Genomic DNA, 19,320 nt, shown 5'->3' on the forward strand with positions numbered 1-19,320 from the left:
ATGACAAGTACAGTAAGCAACACTATCACTGTACTTATTATATATGTGACTGACATGTTTCTATCTATCTAATCTATGTGTGAAGCTCTATTCTTTCTGTTCTAAATTGTCGGGTACAGATGCTGAATTGCCGGCCGGCTTTTTTAAAGAGACGGTGCATGAAAACACTAATATTTTTTTTAATAAATCCTTTACACTAAATGACAAGTGCAGTAACCAACACTGTCACTGTGATTCTTATATGTGTGACTGACATGTTTCTATCTATCTAATCTATGTGTGATGCTCTATTCCTTATTGTCTAAATTGTCGGGTACCGGTGTATGCCGCTGCTGAATTTGCCGGCCGGCTTTTTTAAAGAGAGTGTCTTCTGAGCAGTTTGTCAGCTTTTGGACACCTTTGCAGGTGTTTTCTATGTGTTTCTATGTGTTTTTGTTTGCCTGCCATTGGTTTTAACGGTGTTCGACGGTGTTCTAAGGTGTTCGACGAACAGTTCGACGAACAGTTCCTCGAACATCCCGGTGTTCGACGAACCGAACCGAACCCGAACACTACGGGGGTGGCTCAACACTACTCCCTTCTAACACTCTCGCACCCCTCTATTCTATCCTAAACTCTGCTGCCCAACTAATCCACCTGTCCCCATGCTATTCCCAAGCCTCTCCTTACTGTCAATCCCTTCACTGGCTCCCTATTGCCCAGAGACTCCAGTTCAAAACACTAACCTTGGCATACAAAGTCATCCACAACCTGTCTTCTCAATACATACAGTGGTGGCCAAAAGTATTGGCACCCCTGCAATTCTGTCAGATAATACTCAGTTTGTTCCTGAAAATGATTGCAATCACAAATTCTTTTGTATTATTATCTTCATTTAATTTGTCTTCAATGAAAAAACACAAAAAGAATTGTCCTAAACCCAAATTGGATACAATTCCACACCAAACCTAAAAATGGGGGTGGACAAAAATATTTGCACTGTTTGAAAAATCACGTGATGATTCTCTAATTCGTGTAATTAACTGCACCTGTAACTTACCTGTGGCACCTAACAGGTGTTGGCAATAACTAAATCACACTTGCAGCCAGTTAACATGGATTAAAGTTGACTCAACCTCTGTCCTGTGTCCTTGTGTGTACCACATTGAGCATGGAGAAAAGAAAGAAGACCAAAGAACTGTCTGAGGACTTGAGAAACCAAATTGTGAGGAAGCATGAGCAATCTCAAGCCTACAAGTCCATCTCCAAAGACCTGAATGTTCCTGTGTCTTCCATGCGCAGTGTCATCAAGAAGTTTAAAGCCCATGGCACTGTGGCTAACCTCCCTAGATGTGGACGGAAACAAAAAATTGACGAGAGATTTCAACGCAAGATTGTGCGGATGGTGGATAAAGAACCTCGACTAACATCCAAACAAGTTCAAGCTGCCCTGCAGTCCGAGTGTACAACAGTGTCAACCCGTACTATCCGTCGGAGTCTGAATGAAAAGGGACTATATGGTAGGATACCCAGGAAGACCCCACTTCTTACCCCGAGGCATAAAAAAGCCAGGCTGGAGTTTGCCAAAACTTACCTGAGAAAGCCTAAAACGTTTTGGAAGAATGTTCTCTGGTCAGATGAGACAAAAGTAGAGTTTTTTGGGAAAAAGCATCAACATAGAATGTACAGGAAAAAAAAAGAGGCATTCAAAGAAAAGAACACGGTCCCTACAGTCAAACAGGGCGGAGGTTCCCTGATGTTTTGGATTTGCTTTGCTGCCTCTGGCACTGGACTGCTTGACCGTGTGCATGGCATTATGAAGTCTGAAGACTACCAACAAATTTTGCAGCATAATGTAGGGCCCAGTGTGAGAAAGCTGGGTCTCCCTCAGAGGTCATGGGTCTTCCAGCAGGACAATGACCTAAAGCACACTTCCAAAAGCACTATAAAATGGTTTGAGAGAAATCACTGGAGACTTCTAAGGTGGCCAGCAATGAGTCCGGACCTGAATCCCATAGAACACCTGTGGAGAGATCTCAAAATGGCAGTTTGGAGAAGGCACCCTTCAAATATCAGGGGAGCAGTTTGCCAAAGAAGAATGGTCTACAATTCCAGCAGAGCATTGTAAGAAACTCATTGATGGTTACCAGAAGCGGTTGTTCGCAGTTATTTTGACTAAAGGTTGTGCAACCCAGTATTAGGTTGAGGGTGCCAATACTTTTGTCTGGCCAATTTTTGGAGTTTTGTGTGAAATGATCAATGATTTGATTTTTGCTTCATTCTCTTTTGTGTTTTTTCCTTGCAAGCAAATTAAATGAAGATAATAATACCAAAGAATTTGTGATTGCAATCATTTTCAGGAAGAAACTAAGTATTATCTGACAGAATTTCAGGGGTGCCAATACATTTGGCCACCACTGTATGTGACCTTCTCTCCTGGTACATACATACACACAACCTCTGATCCTCATAAGATTTCCTTCTCTACTCCCTTCTTATTGTCACGGGTGTGTCAGGTTTGACAGACAGTCATAAGGGGTCCAGCTGTAGAAGGTTGGTGCATTTGGCCTTGCAAACATCTTCTTGATACTTTCATGATCCCTCTCTCTCTAGGACCCAGTGGAGATCCTCACCTTGCTTGGGGATTATACCATTAGTACCCAGCAGTGATCCTCATCTTCTGCTGCTACTTACCAAAACCTTGCTGTATCCTTATATACACTCAGTTTCTCCAGAGAGTGCCTAGTGATAGAATGAAGTAAAGGTGAAAAAACCGACACATCCATCCAGATTGTAAGAGAAAACTTGAAAAACTTTATTGATACATAATAAAAAAATTTAAAAATAGATACCTCAGCCTGACCGGTTTCTGGTGCAAGGTGCACCCTTAATTGTAGGACACATAAGCATACAAGTACAAATTAACACATATAGTCAATTCACAAATACATTTGTGTATTGACTATCTATATGTGTTCATTTGTACTTGTATGCTTATCAATGCTCTGTGTTTTTTATGGAGACAGACGCTGCTCTGTTCCTAGGCAATTAATTATATTAATTTGTTATACGACGTGTATATAAATACCACATGATTTGTTTCTCCCTCACTGTATCCTATGATTAAGGGTGCAACTTGCACCAGAAACCAGTCAGGCTGAGGTTTCTGTTTTAAATTTTTTTAATTATGTACCAATAAAGTTTTTCAATTCTTCTTTTACAATCTGGAAGGATGTGCCAGTATTTTCACCTTTTCTTCATGCTATTTGGCTGCAATCACCAGTGGGTGCGGTACTCACCAGGTGGACTCCAAATAGAACCAAAGCAAGTTTCTGTCAGTGTGGTGAGCTCCTTCAAACCCCTTCTCCCCTTCACCTTACTTTGGTCTCTGCCTGGTGATAAACTGTTTTCATTTATTCAGGCTTGGAATTCTAGTCGTTGGCTAGAATTTTCTTGAAGTTCCTTCGTGAGTTGCTGCCTTGTTTTCCCCGGTGTCATCTTTCAGCTAAGTGTATTCCCTTATTTGTTTACCTTGTGTGTACTTTAGTTTGCAGTGGGGCTGACTAATTCTCACCCTTTACCCTCCCTACTTTAGGATCAGCTAGGGCCAGGTTTCCTGCTCGGCGATAAGTGCAGAATCTATATAGGGTCCATACGGGAGTCAGGGTTTGTCATTTCAGCTGTTTTAGGGTCTCCACTCCCTCTTTCCCCACTTGTAGGGCACCCTTCCCTTTTCCTGTCATTATACGTTGGGTTCTCCTCATACCCAGCGTGACACTTATCTCCTCTTTCCACAATCGCATACAAGATTTCTCCTGTGCATCCCCCCTACTCTGAAACTCTCTACCCCAACATATCAGACTCTCACCTACTGTTGAAATCTTCAAAAGGAATCTGAAGACCCACCTTTTCTGACAAGTGCACAACCAGAAGTAACCCTCGCTCCACCATACCACTGCATGACCAGCTCTACCCTCACCTATTGTATTTTATTCCTCACCCATCCCTTGTAGACTGTGAGCCCTCATGGGCAGGGTCCTCTCTCCTCCTGTACCAGTCACGTCACATTTTTGTTTAAGATTATTGTAATTGTTTTTGCTATGTATACCCCTTTTTCCCATGTAAGGCGCTCTAATAATAAATAATAATAATAATAATAATAATAATGCGGTCCAGACTCACAGCTACTGAGGCTGGACCGTGTGGAAGACAGGGTGGTGGTGGTTGCAAACTAACTGGAAGCATTATTTATTTATCTGCTATCCAACCTATAACCATTTCACATTGGTCTGACTTCAATAATGGTACTCCGCGGCCCCCTAAAAAGTGGGACAGTAATCTGGGTCAACATGATGTGGGTGCTTGTTGTTCTCCCTCATCAGGCACAGCTTCAGCTTGTCCATGGCCTCGGCCTCTGCGTGCACCATCACCATCACCATTACCATTACATCGATTTTCCCGTCCCTTGCCATGTGCCTTGCACATTTTAAATGGAGTTTAATATTTGTCACATTGCCAAAAATGTCTGTATTATTACGGCAGTAATATAGGATCACGTCTGATTACCAATGTTTTAGACCTGGGAATCAGAGATGATTCCAGGGGTCTTCCCCATGCTGTTCCCATGTCATTTAAGCACTATACGGATGTGGCTAATCACATCACCAACTTAGACTATTTAGTGCTGAGGCATCACACACAAATCGGAGTACAAAAATATTTACTTACAGGTTGTAATGTAACAAAATAGGTAAAAAGCCAAGGGTGAACACTTTTGCAGGCCACTTTATTAATAGCATTTGGGGACATGACAAGTTCCCTTTTAGATTCGCTGTGGCCACAGATCTCAGGGTCACACCATTTGAAGCAATGCCTTAAAAAGAGGCATCCTTGTGCTTACACAACTTGCACATGCCTAGACAGACAAAAGTCTGCATTACATTTGTTCATATTAACTACATGACACTTAGTAATAATCAGAATAATAATCAGAATTTGCTGCACTTTACCTTCTGATACCAGGAGTGAAGTGGTGTGTCAGTAACTAGTTCTTCCATCCGCAGGGGGAAGAAGTAAACGTTCCTCAGGGATGAGAGCACTGGGAAATGTCTCTGCACCGTTTCTTCAATATTGGTGCTATTTAATCCTTTCAAGAAGAAGGCCACTGGTCGTTTTTTGTACAGACGAGCTGCTGACTCGATGGCACATAAAACTAGTGGTGGAGGTTGCATTCGATCTGTAGTTTCCAAATATATGATCCCATCACCTTCTTTTAATACTTCAAATGGAGACCTGTGAGCAATGTTCACCATTGTGCTTGGAGACGTACTGATGGTCTCCAAAATTGTATTTTCCTTAACACTTGATGGTTTGATACTAGATATATTTGTAAAGTTTTCCCATTCATTTATGGGATTGAAAACTTGACCTATTAGCACAAAGGATTCATTTAATTTTTTGTCTCCTGAGATAAAAGACATGTAAGGCAAGATATTCTCTCTGTAGGTGATTCCATAAAAGAAGCCGATGGTTATCAGTAGGAGCAAGAAAACTATTGCCCTCAAAGATTTTAACATTTCCGAAGCATATGTTGTCAGACTAGAAAACAAAAGATAATTCAGAAAGAAATGTAGTTATGAAGTGTTCAAGGTGAGAAATAATGTATCACAAAAAATGACATCAAAATAGAGTAAGAAAAGATGTCAAAAGATTTACATAACTTTAGTTTCATGAGAGTAAAAAGAATTCAAAATGAAATATACTGTACCAGAACAATTTGTTAAGTACTTTAAAAATGCATAGGTATTGTTTGAACATAGATTTAAAAGGATTTTGTCTATTCACAATTTCTTTATTTTTGCATTATTTGCCTGCTTTGGATCATAAAACTACTTTTTAAAATTAAACAAAGATAGCCGCCCCCCCAAAAAAAAAAAACAGATTCAGAAGCGGTTTTAACTTATGATTTCATTTATTGAAGGCAACACATTGTTCAGGTCTATCCTTAAGGGAAAAAGTAATTGCCTCTCAGCTTCACTAATCAATGAAATTAAATTTAGGTTTAAATTGCCATATTCACAATCGGTCATGATTACTGCCCAACCTGTTAAATCTAAACATCTCTACTAGACAGCCCTAGTTTAATAAATTCAGGACTTGATATAAAATAAAAATAGTATATAACCCTCCAGCAGCAGCATCGGTGTTAGTGCTTCTGTCCCCAATGAGTTACGTGACTTTGTGTGTCATGTTCCAGCTGCAGCCAATGAGCGGCTGCTCGTTAGCTCTAGGGTTTACTATTACACCAGTCATCTTGCCTGGAGGAATATTAATGAGCTACTGTTGATATGTGGCTGCTCATTGGCTGCAGCTGACACATGACAAAACAATGTCACATCATTGTCTGGGAACAGGGGTGCGATTCCAATTATGCTGGTGTGGCTGGTCTCAGAAAGTAACTTGACATTGTTGTGTCACGTGTTGGCTGCTGCCAATGGTGGGGTTCAGCATACAATGTGATCTTTTATATAAGGTCCTAATTGGAGCAAACAAGGCTTTTCCTTTAAAATAAGTCATGCAGGCTTGGGTGGCTGGTCAAAGGGGCAGGTTCCCAGTGGCTTTTACTTGCACGCCCCTTAAGTGACAGGCCTCTCTCTACATTTTTGGGTATAATAAGAAACCTGTCATTCAAGAAGGGCAGAGAGAGGAGAAACTGTTGTGGACCTGCCTCTTAAACAAAGCATTGGATTAGCATGGCCTGATGCAGGAAAAATTTTCACCCCAGCCAGGAGCCAGACATTAGTATAGAACTGCATATTGTTAGTTATTAGGCATGTAATAAGGCCCTGTTCACACTATGCTCCTGCAATATGGTAAGGGGTTCCACGTGAATCCTTTTTAAAACAGGATTCAGATTAAACCCCAATAGAAACATAGACTGTATTAACTCAAATGGAATTCAACTGAGTTCCATTTGTTTTGTTTTTTTGTTTCTTTTTTTTGGGGGCTTTTTAACCGTGTCGCTCCATTCAGATGGCCACAAAAATGAGGTCTACTACAGAAGGAGATTGTCAGAAAAAAATACAAATGGAGTTCAATTGAATTAAATTTGTATCGCTGCAATAACACAATTTCCTTCAATCGCTGTGTCTAATCTCCTCTTGCTGCTTCATAATACACAGGAACCCATCTACCATATCTTCTTACAGAACTACATCCAGAATGAAGGCTGATAACAGAACAGATCTCCTCTGGATTTCCATGCTGCACACTCCCAGCCTCCCTCTATTCTGTGGTATCTACCAGCTCAGAACAGGAAGATTCATACAGTTTCAGCAACGTTTTTCTTTCTAAAAGGCCAATGCTGTTTTCTTAAAAGATACAGGATTTTATTTTTACTTTTCTTGTTTACTTATATTTAACAATAATTTGATTTAGTTTTACTTCATTCAGGAGGTAATATGTCTTTTTAAGTAGCTTTAAGAACACTTTGCCTTAGTTGTATACGGCTTTAGCTCGTCCCCAACATATTTCATCAATATACATGTTATACACCTGTTATATGTTATATACCTTTCCTGGGTCTGGGCTCTGCTCCCTACACCCTAGTCTGCTAAAATTTCTTGTGCTCCACATTGGGATTTGCAAGTAGCCCAGCCAGCTCCCATCTTCCTAGGCCTATGTAAGGTCTCCCAAGACTCACACCTGGGTTTTGGTATAAAGACTTTCTAGTATGACTTTTAGTTTGTCTGTGTACAGCAAGTCTGCAACCTGTCGACAGTTTCCAGGATGCCTGTGGTTTCCAGTCCCCGAGTTACCTGTGTGTTGCTTTCAGTACCACTATTAACTGCCTAGAGTCCCCAGGATGACTTCTACCTGCCTGCTGCTTCCATGGTATTCAGACTTTCTAGTTACTCTGGAGTTCAGTCTGCTATCTGTTCCCATTCTTCTAGGATCTCTGCTGCATGTCCGCCGGCAGTTTCCAGGATGTGTCTTAGCCACCTGTGGCTTCGACAGGATTTAGACTTTCTTGTTACTCTGGAGTTTTGTCTGCTGTCTGCCTACAGTTTCCAGCATCTCAGCTGCCTATCCATGGTCTCCTGGACATCTCCTGCCTGCCTTCATTTTCTAGCATTCAATTGCCTGTCCATGGTCTACTGAATTCTCCTTTCTGCCTCCGATTTTCAGCATCCCAACAGCCTGTCTAGTCTCCTGGACATATCCTGTTTGCTTGAAGCTTCCATTCCTTCAGTCTCCTGTCTGCCGGCAGACTTCAGTAACTCTGCAACCTATGCGGTCTCCACGACATTTCCTGTCTGCCGGCAGGCTACCAGTCCTTAAGTCCACTATTTGCCTGCAAACTTCAGTAACTGTGCTAGCTGTCTGCCGTCTTTAGGACATCCCCTGTCTGCTTGCTTCTTCCTGTCCTCTAGTTAACTGTCTGTGTCTTGCCTTACCCCTCATCTGCACTGACGCCTGTGGCCCGTGTGCCCACCCGGACCTTGAGCTTAGAGGATCCACCTCCCATCCTGAGCCCCTTTTCTGTAATAGTATATCTTATCTCGAGTGCAGGTTTATGAAGCAAGCTCAGGAACTGTGCCCTCACTATCTAATATAGATGGTGGCTGTGTTATACAGCAAGCACTTACCTCTAACAGCAGCTGTTTAACCACCTAGATTCTGCTGTCACTTGGTAACAGTTGCACTTAAGTGGTTTGAACTGGTAGAGGGAAATTACATTTCTCATGCTCTCTCCAATGCAATTGAATAAGGAGGGAATTTAAGGTTGATGGAGTTAACTTATTATCGCAGCTGAAGTCCTACTGAAAACCCATGTCACAGCCATCTTTGTACTCCATTGTAGTCAAACAATACTAAGGTTTTGTATGATATTGTACAAGCTTGATTGAAGGTTCATGTCCCTTAAGAGGACTAAAAAAATATGTAAGTGAATAGTTGCAAATTAAAAAAATAATACACCATGAGAAAGCACAATTTGAGCTGAGCAGATCAGACAAAATTTGAATTTGCCTCTTCATAAATTTTTCCTGTGAAATTCATTTGTCTTACCAGACCCTAGAGCACAATAAATATAATATGTAAAAAATAAAAAAATCTTATATTCAACTTATAGCTGACATCTCCACTCCTACGTGTCACCTGTTTGGTCCTCGCCCCATAATTCAGATTGCTGACACTTATGCTGAAATCCCTGGGGCTCTCACACTGGCCCAGGACATCCTGATTTCCTGGAGCTCAAAAGGGTTCTGTGCATACTGATAAAGTCATGCTGCATGCTGTGATGTCATGACGCCATGAGCTTTCGCACACTTGTGCAGAACCCTCTTGAGCTCTTATCAAAGTTTGAAGTGCCCACACAGGGTGAGAGGCTCAATGGCGATCTGAAGACACCTCAGGACTAGTGATGAGCGAGTTTGTTCTGTTAACCCTTTCGGCAAGCATGCTCAGGCGAACACAAATTATCTTCATCGTGCTCTGTGTTATGTTTGAAACACTCCAATGTGCATGATTTGGGACTGTTTGACAGCTTTAATACATATGAGGAATGCTTGTTTCTTTGGCATTCCTCACAGGTATTAAAGCTGTCAAACAGTTGCAAATCATGCACACTGGAGTGATTCAAATATAACACCGAGCACGATGAAGATACTCAGTGTTTGTCCGAGCATGCTCGTAAATCTCGAGAAACTAGCATGCTCGCTCATCACTACTCAGGGCCAGATGAGTGATGCGGTACAGCCAGAAAGATCAATTATAAGGATTTTTTAAAATATTTTTATGGTCTTTTACGGTTCTCTAAAATGGATTTTGCTGAATCAGCATGAAAGAGGACAACAACTGAGAATTCCTGTATGGTGGAGTAACAATTCTTCTCATTCTATCAGTAACTTGATCAAAGATATTAAAAATAATTAGTGATGAGCGAGTATGTTCTGTTAACCCTTTTGCCAAGTATGCTCGGGCCGAGCACCGATTAGTTACAGCTGCTCCGTGTTATGTTTGAATCACTTCCAGGTGCAAAATTTGTGACTGTATGACAGTTTTAATACATGTGAGAAATGTCTATTTCTAACACATTCCTCACATGTATTAAAGCTGTCAAACAGTTGCAAATCATTCACACGGGAGTGATTCAAACGTATCACCGAGCAGCTGTAAATACTCGGTGCTCGTCCGAGCATACTCTGCGAAAGGGTTAACAAAACATACTCGCTCATCACTAGAGATGAGCGGTGTTCGACTAGAACTGTTCGCCAATCTCAAATTCGAGATGTTTTGGGCGGTGTTCGAGTTGTTCGACGAACCCGAACGATTTGCAAAAAATTCGGCTGTTCGAGGTTATGTTCGATAACTGTTCGTGCACCAAAAGCGTGTCCTGCATGTCTGGCGCTATTTAGAGCACCAATCATGCAGGGATTGTCTGCCACTCACTGTAATGTCACAGCCATGGTGGTTGTGGCATTACAGTGATTGCCCAAATCGATGGGAACAGTGCCAACAGTGAAACATGAAAAGCCGGCAATTCATCAGCGGCATACACCGGTACCCGACAATTTAGAACCGAAAGAATAGAGCATCACACATAGATTAGATAGATAGAAACAAGTCAGCCACATATATACGAAGTACAGTGACAGTGTTGCTTACTGTACTTGTCATTTAGTGTAAAGGATTTATCAAAAAAAATAATAGTGTTTTCATGCACCGTCTCTTTAAAAAAGCCGGCCGGCAATTCAGCAGCGGTACCTGACAATTTATAACAAACAGAATAGAGCTTCACACATAGATTAGATAGATAGAAACATGTCAGTCACATATATATGAAGTACAGTGACAGTGTTGATTACTGTACTTGTCATTTAGTGTAAAGGATTTATTAAAAAAAATAATAGTGTTTTCATGCACCGTCTCTTTAAAAAAGCCAGACGGCAATTCAGCATCTGTACCCAACAATTTAGAATAGAAGGAATAGAGAATCACACATAGATTAGGTAGATAGAAACATGTCAGTCACATATATATGAAGTACAGTGACAGTGTTGCTTACTGTACTTGTCATTTAGTATAAAGGATTTATTAAAAAAAATAATAGTGTTTTCATGCACTGTCTCTTTAAAAAAGCCGGCCGGCAATTCAGCATCTGTACCCGACAATTTAGAATAGAAGGAATAGAGAATCACACATAGATTAGGTAGATAGAAACATGTCAGTCACATATATATGAAGTACAGTGACAGTGTTGCTTACTGTACTTGTCATTTAGTATAAAGGATTTATTAAAAAAAATAATAGTGTTTTCATGCACTGTCTCTTTAAAAAAGCCGGCCGGCAATTCAGCATCTGTACCCGACAATTTAGAATAGAAGGAATAGAGAATCACACATAGATTAGATAGATAGAAACATGTCAGTCACATATATATGAAGTACAGTGACAGTGTTGCTTACTGTACTTGTCATTTAGTGTAAAGGATTTATTAAAAAAAAATAATAGTGTTTTCATGCACCTTCTCTTTAAAAAAGCCGGCCGGCAATTCAGCATCTGTACCCGACAATTTAGAATAGAAGGAATAGAGAATCACACATAGATTAGATAGATAGAAACATGTCAGTCACATATATATGAAGTACAGTGACAGTGTTGATTACTGTACTTGTCATTTAGTGTTAAAATAAAGGATTTATTTAAAAAAAAATTGGCGTGGGGATCCCCATAATTTTAAGCTCTAGCGGAGGTTAAGCAGACGGCTGGGGCAGATGTTTGAAGCCTGGGAAGGGGGTAATACCCACGGAGCTTCCCAGGCTACTAATATCAGCCCCCAGCGGAATACCTAGCCTTTACTAGCTATTAAAATGGGGGACCCCCCAAAAAAATGAAGTGGGGTCCCCCCTATTTTAATAGCTAGCAAAGGCTAGGCAGACAGCTGGGGGCTGATATTAATAGCCCAGGAAGGGTTCCATGAATATTGGCCCCCTCCCAGGCTAGAAACACCAGCCGTCAGCCGTCCCAGAAATGGCGCATCCTTAGGATGCGCCAATTCTGGCACTTAGCCTCGCTCTTCCACGCTGCCCTGTAGCGGTGGCAGTGGGGTAATAGGGTTGGGGTTGATGTCAGCTTATAATGCCAGCTGACATCAAGCCCAGGTTAGTAATGGAGAGGCGTCTATAAGACACCCCCATTACTAACCCCATAGTCAAAGATAAAAGAAAACACAAACACCCAGAATAAAGTCCTTTAATTGAAATAAAGACACATTCCTTTATTGTTCTAAATTAAACCATACTTACCATCACGCCCATTCCAGCTGAAGCCAAAGATCTCCTGCAATAAAAGAAAAATAATAAAGCAACCTCATCCTTACCTTTCCATGGTTCCCATGACAGCTTCAGCTCTGCTACATCGAGATAACAGGCTGGACCGCAGCAGAACGCTGCCATCCAGCCTGTCATCCCGCAGACACTGAGAAGCGCAGGCATGCTTGCGCTCCTCAGTGTCTCGCTGTGACGGCATAAAGATGAGACGAGTTCATGTCCAATGAACTCGGCGCACCTCATGCACGTCACTGACAGCGTGGCAGAATTCTCCTGCACTCAGCACTTCAGCGTGAGAATTCTCCCACGCTGTCAGTGACGTACATGAGGTCAGCTGAGTTCATTGGACATGACTGAGCTCACCTCATGCACGTCACTGACAGCGTGGGAGAATTCTCACGCTGTAGCGCTGAGTGCAGGAGAATTTTCCCACGCTGTCAGTGACGTGCATGAGGTGAGCTGAGATCATTGGACATGAATGAGCTCACCTCATGCACGTCACTGACAGCGTGGGGAAATTCTCCTGCACTCAGAGCTTCAGCGTGAGAATGTTCCCACGCTGTCAGTGACGTGCATGAGGTGAGCTCATTCATGTCCAATGAACTCAGCTGACCTCATGTACGTCACTGACAGCGTGGGAGAATTTTCACGCTGAAGTGCTGAGTGCAGGAGAATTCTCCCACGCTGTCAGTGACGTGCATGAGGTGCGCCAAGTTCATTGGACATGAACTTGTCTCATCTTTATGCCGTCACAGCGAGACACTGAGGAGCGCAAGCATGCCTGCGCTTCTCAGTGTCCGCGGGATGACAGGCTGGATGGCAGCTTTCTGCTGTGGTCCAGCCTGTCATCTCGATGTAGCAGAGCTGAAGCTGTTGTGGGAACCATGGAAAGGTAAGGATGAGGTTGCTTAATTATTTTACTTTTATTGCAGAAGACATTGGCTTCAGCTGGAATGGGCGTGACGGTAAGTATGGTTTAATTTAGAACAATAAAGAATTGTGTGTTTATTTCAATTAAAGGACTTTATTCTGGGTGTTGTGTTTTTTTAAATACTTTACTAGAAATTCATGGTGGTCATGTCTAATATTGGCGTGACCCCATGAATTTCGGGCTTAGGGCCAGCTGATAATGCCAAGCTGGCCTTAACCCCTTTATTACCCAGTGAGCCACCGCACCAGGGCCCTGGATGAGTTGGGTACAGCGCCAGAAGATGGCGCTTCTATGAACGCGCCATTTTCTGGGGCGGCTGCGGACTGCTATTTGCAGAGGGTGGGGCCCAGAAAGCTTGGGCCTCCCTGCGCTGCGGATTCCAGCTCCCAGCTGCCTAGTTGTACCTGGCTGGGCACAAAAATAGGGCGAAGCCCCACGCATTTTTTTTTTAAATTATTTCATGAAATTCATGGAATAATTAAGAAAAAAAGGGCTTCCCTATATTGTTGTGTCCGGCCAGGTACAAATAGGCAGCTGGTGGTTGGGGGCAGCCCGTTCCTGCCTGCTGTACCTGGCTGGACACAAATATAGTGCGAAGCTCCACGTCAATTTTTTTTTAATTATTTCATGAAATAATTTTTTTAAAAAAGGGCTTCCCTATATTGTTGTGTCTGGCCAGGTACAAATAGGCAGCTGGTGGTTGGGGGCAGCCCGTTCCTGCCTGCTGTACCTGACTGGACACAAATATAGGGCGAAGCCCCACGTCAATTTTTTTTAAATTATTTCAGGAAATTCATGAAATAATGAAAAAAAAATTGATGTGGGGCTTCGCCCTATATTTGTGTCCAGTCAGGTACAGCAGGCAGGAACGGGCTGCTCCCAACCACCAGCTGCCTATTTGTACCTAGCCGGACACAACAATATAGGGAAGCCCTTTTTTTCTTAATTATTCCATGAATTTCATGAATTTAAAAAAAAAATACGTGGAGCTTCGCCCTATTTTTGTGTCCAGCCAGGTACAACTAGGCAGCTGGGGGCTGGAATCTGCAGCGCAGGGAGGCCCAAGCTTTCTGGGCCCCACCCGCTGCAAATTGCAGTCCGCAGCCGCCCCGGAAAATGGCGCGTTCATAGAAGCGCCATCTTCTGGCGCTGTACCCAACTCATCCAGGGCCCTGGTGCGGTGGCTCACTGGGTAATAAAGGGGTTAAGGCCAGCTTGGCATTATCAGCTGGCCCTAAGCCCGAAATTCATGGGGTCACGCCAATATTAGACATGACCACCATGAATTTCTAGTAAAGTATTTAAAAAAAACACAAACACCCAGAAAAAAGTCCTTTAATTGAAATAAACACACAATTCTTTATTGTTCTAAATTAAACCATACTTACCGCCATGCCCATTCCAGCTGAAGCCAACGATCTCCTGCAATAAAAGTAAAATAATAAAGCAACCTCATCCTTACCTTTCCATGGCTCCCACGACAGCTTCAGCTCTGCTACATCGAGATGACAGGCTGGACCGCAGCAGAACGCTGCCATCCAGCCTGTCATCCCACAGAAACTGAGAAGCGCAGGCATGCTTGTGCTCCTCAGTGTCTGGCTGTGACGGCATCCAGATGAGCCGAGGTCATGTCCAATGAACTCGGCTCACCTCATGCACGTCACTGACAGCGTGAGAAAATTCTCACGCTGAAGCGCTGAGTGCAGGAGAATTTTCCCACGCTGTCAGTGACGTACATGAGGTGAGCCGAGTTCATTGTCGGCTCATCTGGATGCCGTCACAGTCAGACACTGAGGAGCGCAAGCATGCCTGCGCTTCTCAGTGTCTGCGGGATGACAGGCTGGATGGCAGCGTTCTGCAGGTCCAGCCTGTCATCTCGATGTAGCAGAGCTGAAGCTGTCCTGGGAACCATGGAAAGGTAAGGATGAGGTTGCTTTATTATTTTTCTTTTATTGCAGGAGATCGTTGGCTTCAGCTGGAATGGGCGTGATGGTAAGTATGGTATAATTTAGAACAATAAAGAATTGTGTCTTTATTTCAATTAAAGGACTTTATTCTGGGTGTTTGTGTTTTTTTTTTAACTTTGACTATGGGGTTAGTAATGGGGGTGTCTTATAGACGCCTCTCCATTACTAACCTGGGCTTGATGTCAGCTGACATTATAAGCTGACATCAACCCCAACCCTATTACCCCCTGCCACCGCACCAGGGCAGCGTGGAAGAGCGAGGCTAAGTGCCAGAATTGGCGCATCCTATGGATGCGCCGTTTCTGGGGCGGCTGACGGCTGGTGTTTCTAGCCTGGGAGGGGGCCAATATTCATGGCTCCCTTCCTGGGCTATTAATATCAGCCCCCAGCTGTCTGCCTAGCCTTTGCTAGCTATTAAATTAGGGGGGACCCCACGTCATTTTTTTGGGGGGGGTCCTCCATTTTAATAGCTAGTAAAGGCTAGGTATTCAGCTGGGGGCTGATATTAGTAGCCTGGGAAGCTCCGTGGGTATTACCCCCTTCCCAGGCTTCAAACATCTGCCCCAGCTGTCTGCTTAACCTCCGCTAGAGACTAAAATTACGGGGAACCCCACGCCAATTTTTTTTAATAATAAATCCTTTATTTTAATACTAAATGACAAGTACAGTAACCAACACTATCACTGTACTTATTATATATGTGACTGACATGTTTCTATCTATCTAATCTATGTGTGAAGCTCTATTCTGTCTGTTATAAATTGTCGGGTACAGATGCTGAATTGCCGGCCGGCTTTTTTAAAGAGACGGTGCATGAAAACACTATTATTTTTTTTGATAAATCCTTTACACTAAATGACAATTACAGTAAGCAACACTGTCACTGTACTTCGTATATATGTGGCTGACATGTTTCTATCTATCTAATCTATGTGTGATTCTCTATTCCTTCTATTCTAAATTGTCGGGTACAGATGCTGAATTGCCGGCTGGCTTTTTTAAAGAGACGGTGAATGAAAACACTATTATTTTTTTTGATAAATCCTTTACACTAAATGACAAGTACAGTCAGCAACACTGTCACTGTACTTATTATATATGTGACTGACATGTTTCTATCTATCTAATCTATGTGTGAAGCTCTATTCTGTCTGTTATAAATTGTCGGGTACAGATGCTGAATTGCCGGCCGGCTTTTTTAAAGAGACGGTGCATGAAAACACTATTATTTTTTTTGATAAATCCTTTACACTAAATGACAAGTACAGTAAGCAACACTGTCACTGTACTTCATATATATGTGACTGACATGTTTCTATCTATCTAATCTATGTGTGATTCTCTATTCCTTCTATTCTAAATTGTCGGGTACAGATGCTGAATTGCCGGCCGGCTTTTTTAAAGAGACGGTGCATGAAAACACTATTATTTTTTTTAATAAATCCTTTGCAGTAAATGACAAGTACAGTAAGCAACACTGTCACAGTACTTCATATATATGTGACTGACATGTTTCTATCTATCTAATCTATGTGTGAAGCTCTATTCTGTCTGTTATAAATTGTCGGGTACCGCTGCTGAATTGCCGGCCGGCTTTTTTAAAGAGACGGTGCACGAAAACACTATTATATTTTTTAATAAATCCTTTACACTAAATGACAAGTACAGTAAGCAACACTGTCACTGTACTTCATATATATGTGACTGACATGTTTCTATCTATCTAATCTATGTGTGATGCTCTATTCCTTCATGTCTAAATTGTCGGGTACCGGTGTATGCCGCTGCTGAATTGCCGGCCGGCTTTTTTAAAGAAAGCGTCTTCTGAGCAGTTTGTGAGCTTTTGGACACCTTTGAAGGTGTTTTCTATGTGTTCCTATGTGTTTTTGTTTGCCTGCCATTGGTTTTAACGGTGTTCGACGGTGTTCTAAGGTGTTCGACGAACAGTTCGACGAACAGTTCCTCGAACATCCCGGTGTTCGACGAACCGAACCGAACCCGAACACTACGGGGGTGGCTCAACATGATTCATCACTAATAATAATTGCTGAGATGACAACTATGGAGAGTATGTAAACATTACCCTGAATAGTTGTCTGGCGGACGATCAGCTTTGTTTAGTCATCCTGCAAATACATCACTGTCAAGCTCATTTGACACTCCTTGTGTACCTAATGTTATGCTATATGCTCATGTACTTACATTGTTGTAAAAACAAACATGTTTTTATTCAATAATAAAAACATATTTTCATAAAAAACCTCGTCATCTTCCGATAAAATAAATGATGGCCAAACATGTCTGTAGATTTGCAGGCATAGTACTTAAAGTATACCTTTCATTTGCAATATATTTTTTTTATAAGTAATACCCTCTTCAATGCGCTGTGCACCAATGGGGTCTAGGTCTTAAGACCCCACCAATTATTCAAAAGACTGTACAAAAGAGCAGATCTCAGAAAGCAGAAACACTCAGCTCTTGCATGAACTGACACACAGGGTGTCTAAAGAATAGTGATGAGCGAGCATGCTTGTTACTCGAGATTTACCAGCATGCTCGATCGAATACTGAGTATCTTCAGCGAGCTCGGTGTTATGTTTGAAACACTCCCGTGTGCACGATTTGCGACTGTTTGACAGCTTTAATACATGTGAGGAAAGCCAAAGAAACATGCATTCCTCACATGTATTAAAGCTGTCAAACAGTCGAAAATCATGCACACGGGATTGATTCAAACATAATACCGAGCAAGCTGAAGATACTAGGTGTTCACCCGAGCATGCTCGCCGAAAGGGTTAACAGAACATACTTGCTCATCACTACTAAGGAACTATCTGCAGCACAATGAAGGGAATATTGTATATGAAAATAAAGCAATGATTGAAACACTTTAATTTTAATCCTGCATGTGCCGATATTGTAGCTGAACACATTTAGGCAAATTCCTACACAAGCACAGGGGCACAAGTGCAAAGCAGGCAACAACAGTCTCACTTGTACAAGAGATAGATAGATAGATAGATAGATAGATAGATAGATAGATAGATAGATAGATAGATAGATAGACCGCTTTCCAAATTATTATGCAAATTGGATCTAAATATCATTAAGATTAACTTTTTTGTTTTTAAATAAACTCATGGATGATATTGTGTTTCAGAGTTCTTTGGATCACTGAAATCAATCTCAAACACCTGTGAAAATTAGTTTGCCAGGTGACCCAAATAAAGAAAAGTTTCACATTATTAAGCAGCCTCAGCTATGTCCGCTAATTCCTAGAACCATGACCTTATCACACCCACACACAAGAGTGGGGGCAAATATGACTCTGGCAATTACAAAGGTTTATGTAAAATGGAAAGGAATGAACTGCAAGTTGGTATACATGCAACGAGTAAGAGCATGTTCACACTGGCTGCACTTGATCTGTGGACCCTTCAGGTAATATTCTGTACATTGGTGTCTCTTTCCTTGCTTCATAACAATTGGGAACATTATGTGATCATTTTCTCATTGGATGTCTACTAGTGAAGAGCGAACATGCTCGCCACTGCTCGGTACTCGCTCGAGCACCACTGTGCTTGACGAGCTCGGCGAATATTTCCGGGTTGCTCTGGCGTGAACTCGGGTCCCCTCCCTGCATGTTTGGCGCTCTTTAGAGAGCCAATGAACATACAGGGATTTCCTCCCATGCACTGTAATGCCGTAGCCATGTTGGTTGTGGGCATTAGAGTGATTGGCTTGCCGCACAGCATCATCAGATGTATATAAGACCAGGCCCGCCATGCTCATCACAGTCTACTCCAGAAACAGGCATAGAAGGGAGAGCTGCTGCTGCATCAGGGAGAGATTTGCTTTTTTATAGTTAGTATAGGTATTCCACAACATATATCTATATCCATCTGAACTAACAGTCATTCTGAGGACTAATCCAGCTGCATATAATCAGTGCTAGGCAGGCAGGCAGTGTATGTGGCAGACTGCAGTGTATGATACAACACATGAGGGTCCATTGAATGTCCTGTCTGCTGCTGCTGTAATAATTAGAGAGATTTCTAGACATAGTCCAAGATATCAGGGGCCAGGGCAAATTTTAGTTTTATCTTAATCC

The 19,320-nt window shown here is 42.2% G+C and overlaps 1 protein-coding gene across 1 annotated transcript in view; it reads right to left on the reverse strand.

The window, feature by feature from the left end:
• Positions 1-19,320, reverse strand: part of DZIP1L (DAZ interacting zinc finger protein 1 like) — a 525,484-nt gene that overhangs the window by 490,256 nt on the left and 15,908 nt on the right. The window contains exon 2 of the mRNA XM_073674291.1: positions 4,989-5,577. Within this exon, the coding sequence (XP_073530392.1) occupies positions 4,989-5,555 (567 nt within the window). The 5' untranslated portion in view covers positions 5,556-5,577. The remainder of the gene's footprint in view (positions 1-4,988; positions 5,578-19,320) is intronic.

Source organism: Phyllobates terribilis, unplaced genomic scaffold, assembly GCF_046119375.1.
Source record: "Phyllobates terribilis strain yellow unplaced genomic scaffold, ASM4611937v1 Scaffold_3__8_contigs__length_932513732, whole genome shotgun sequence".
Taxonomy (NCBI): domain Eukaryota; kingdom Metazoa; phylum Chordata; class Amphibia; order Anura; family Dendrobatidae; genus Phyllobates; species Phyllobates terribilis.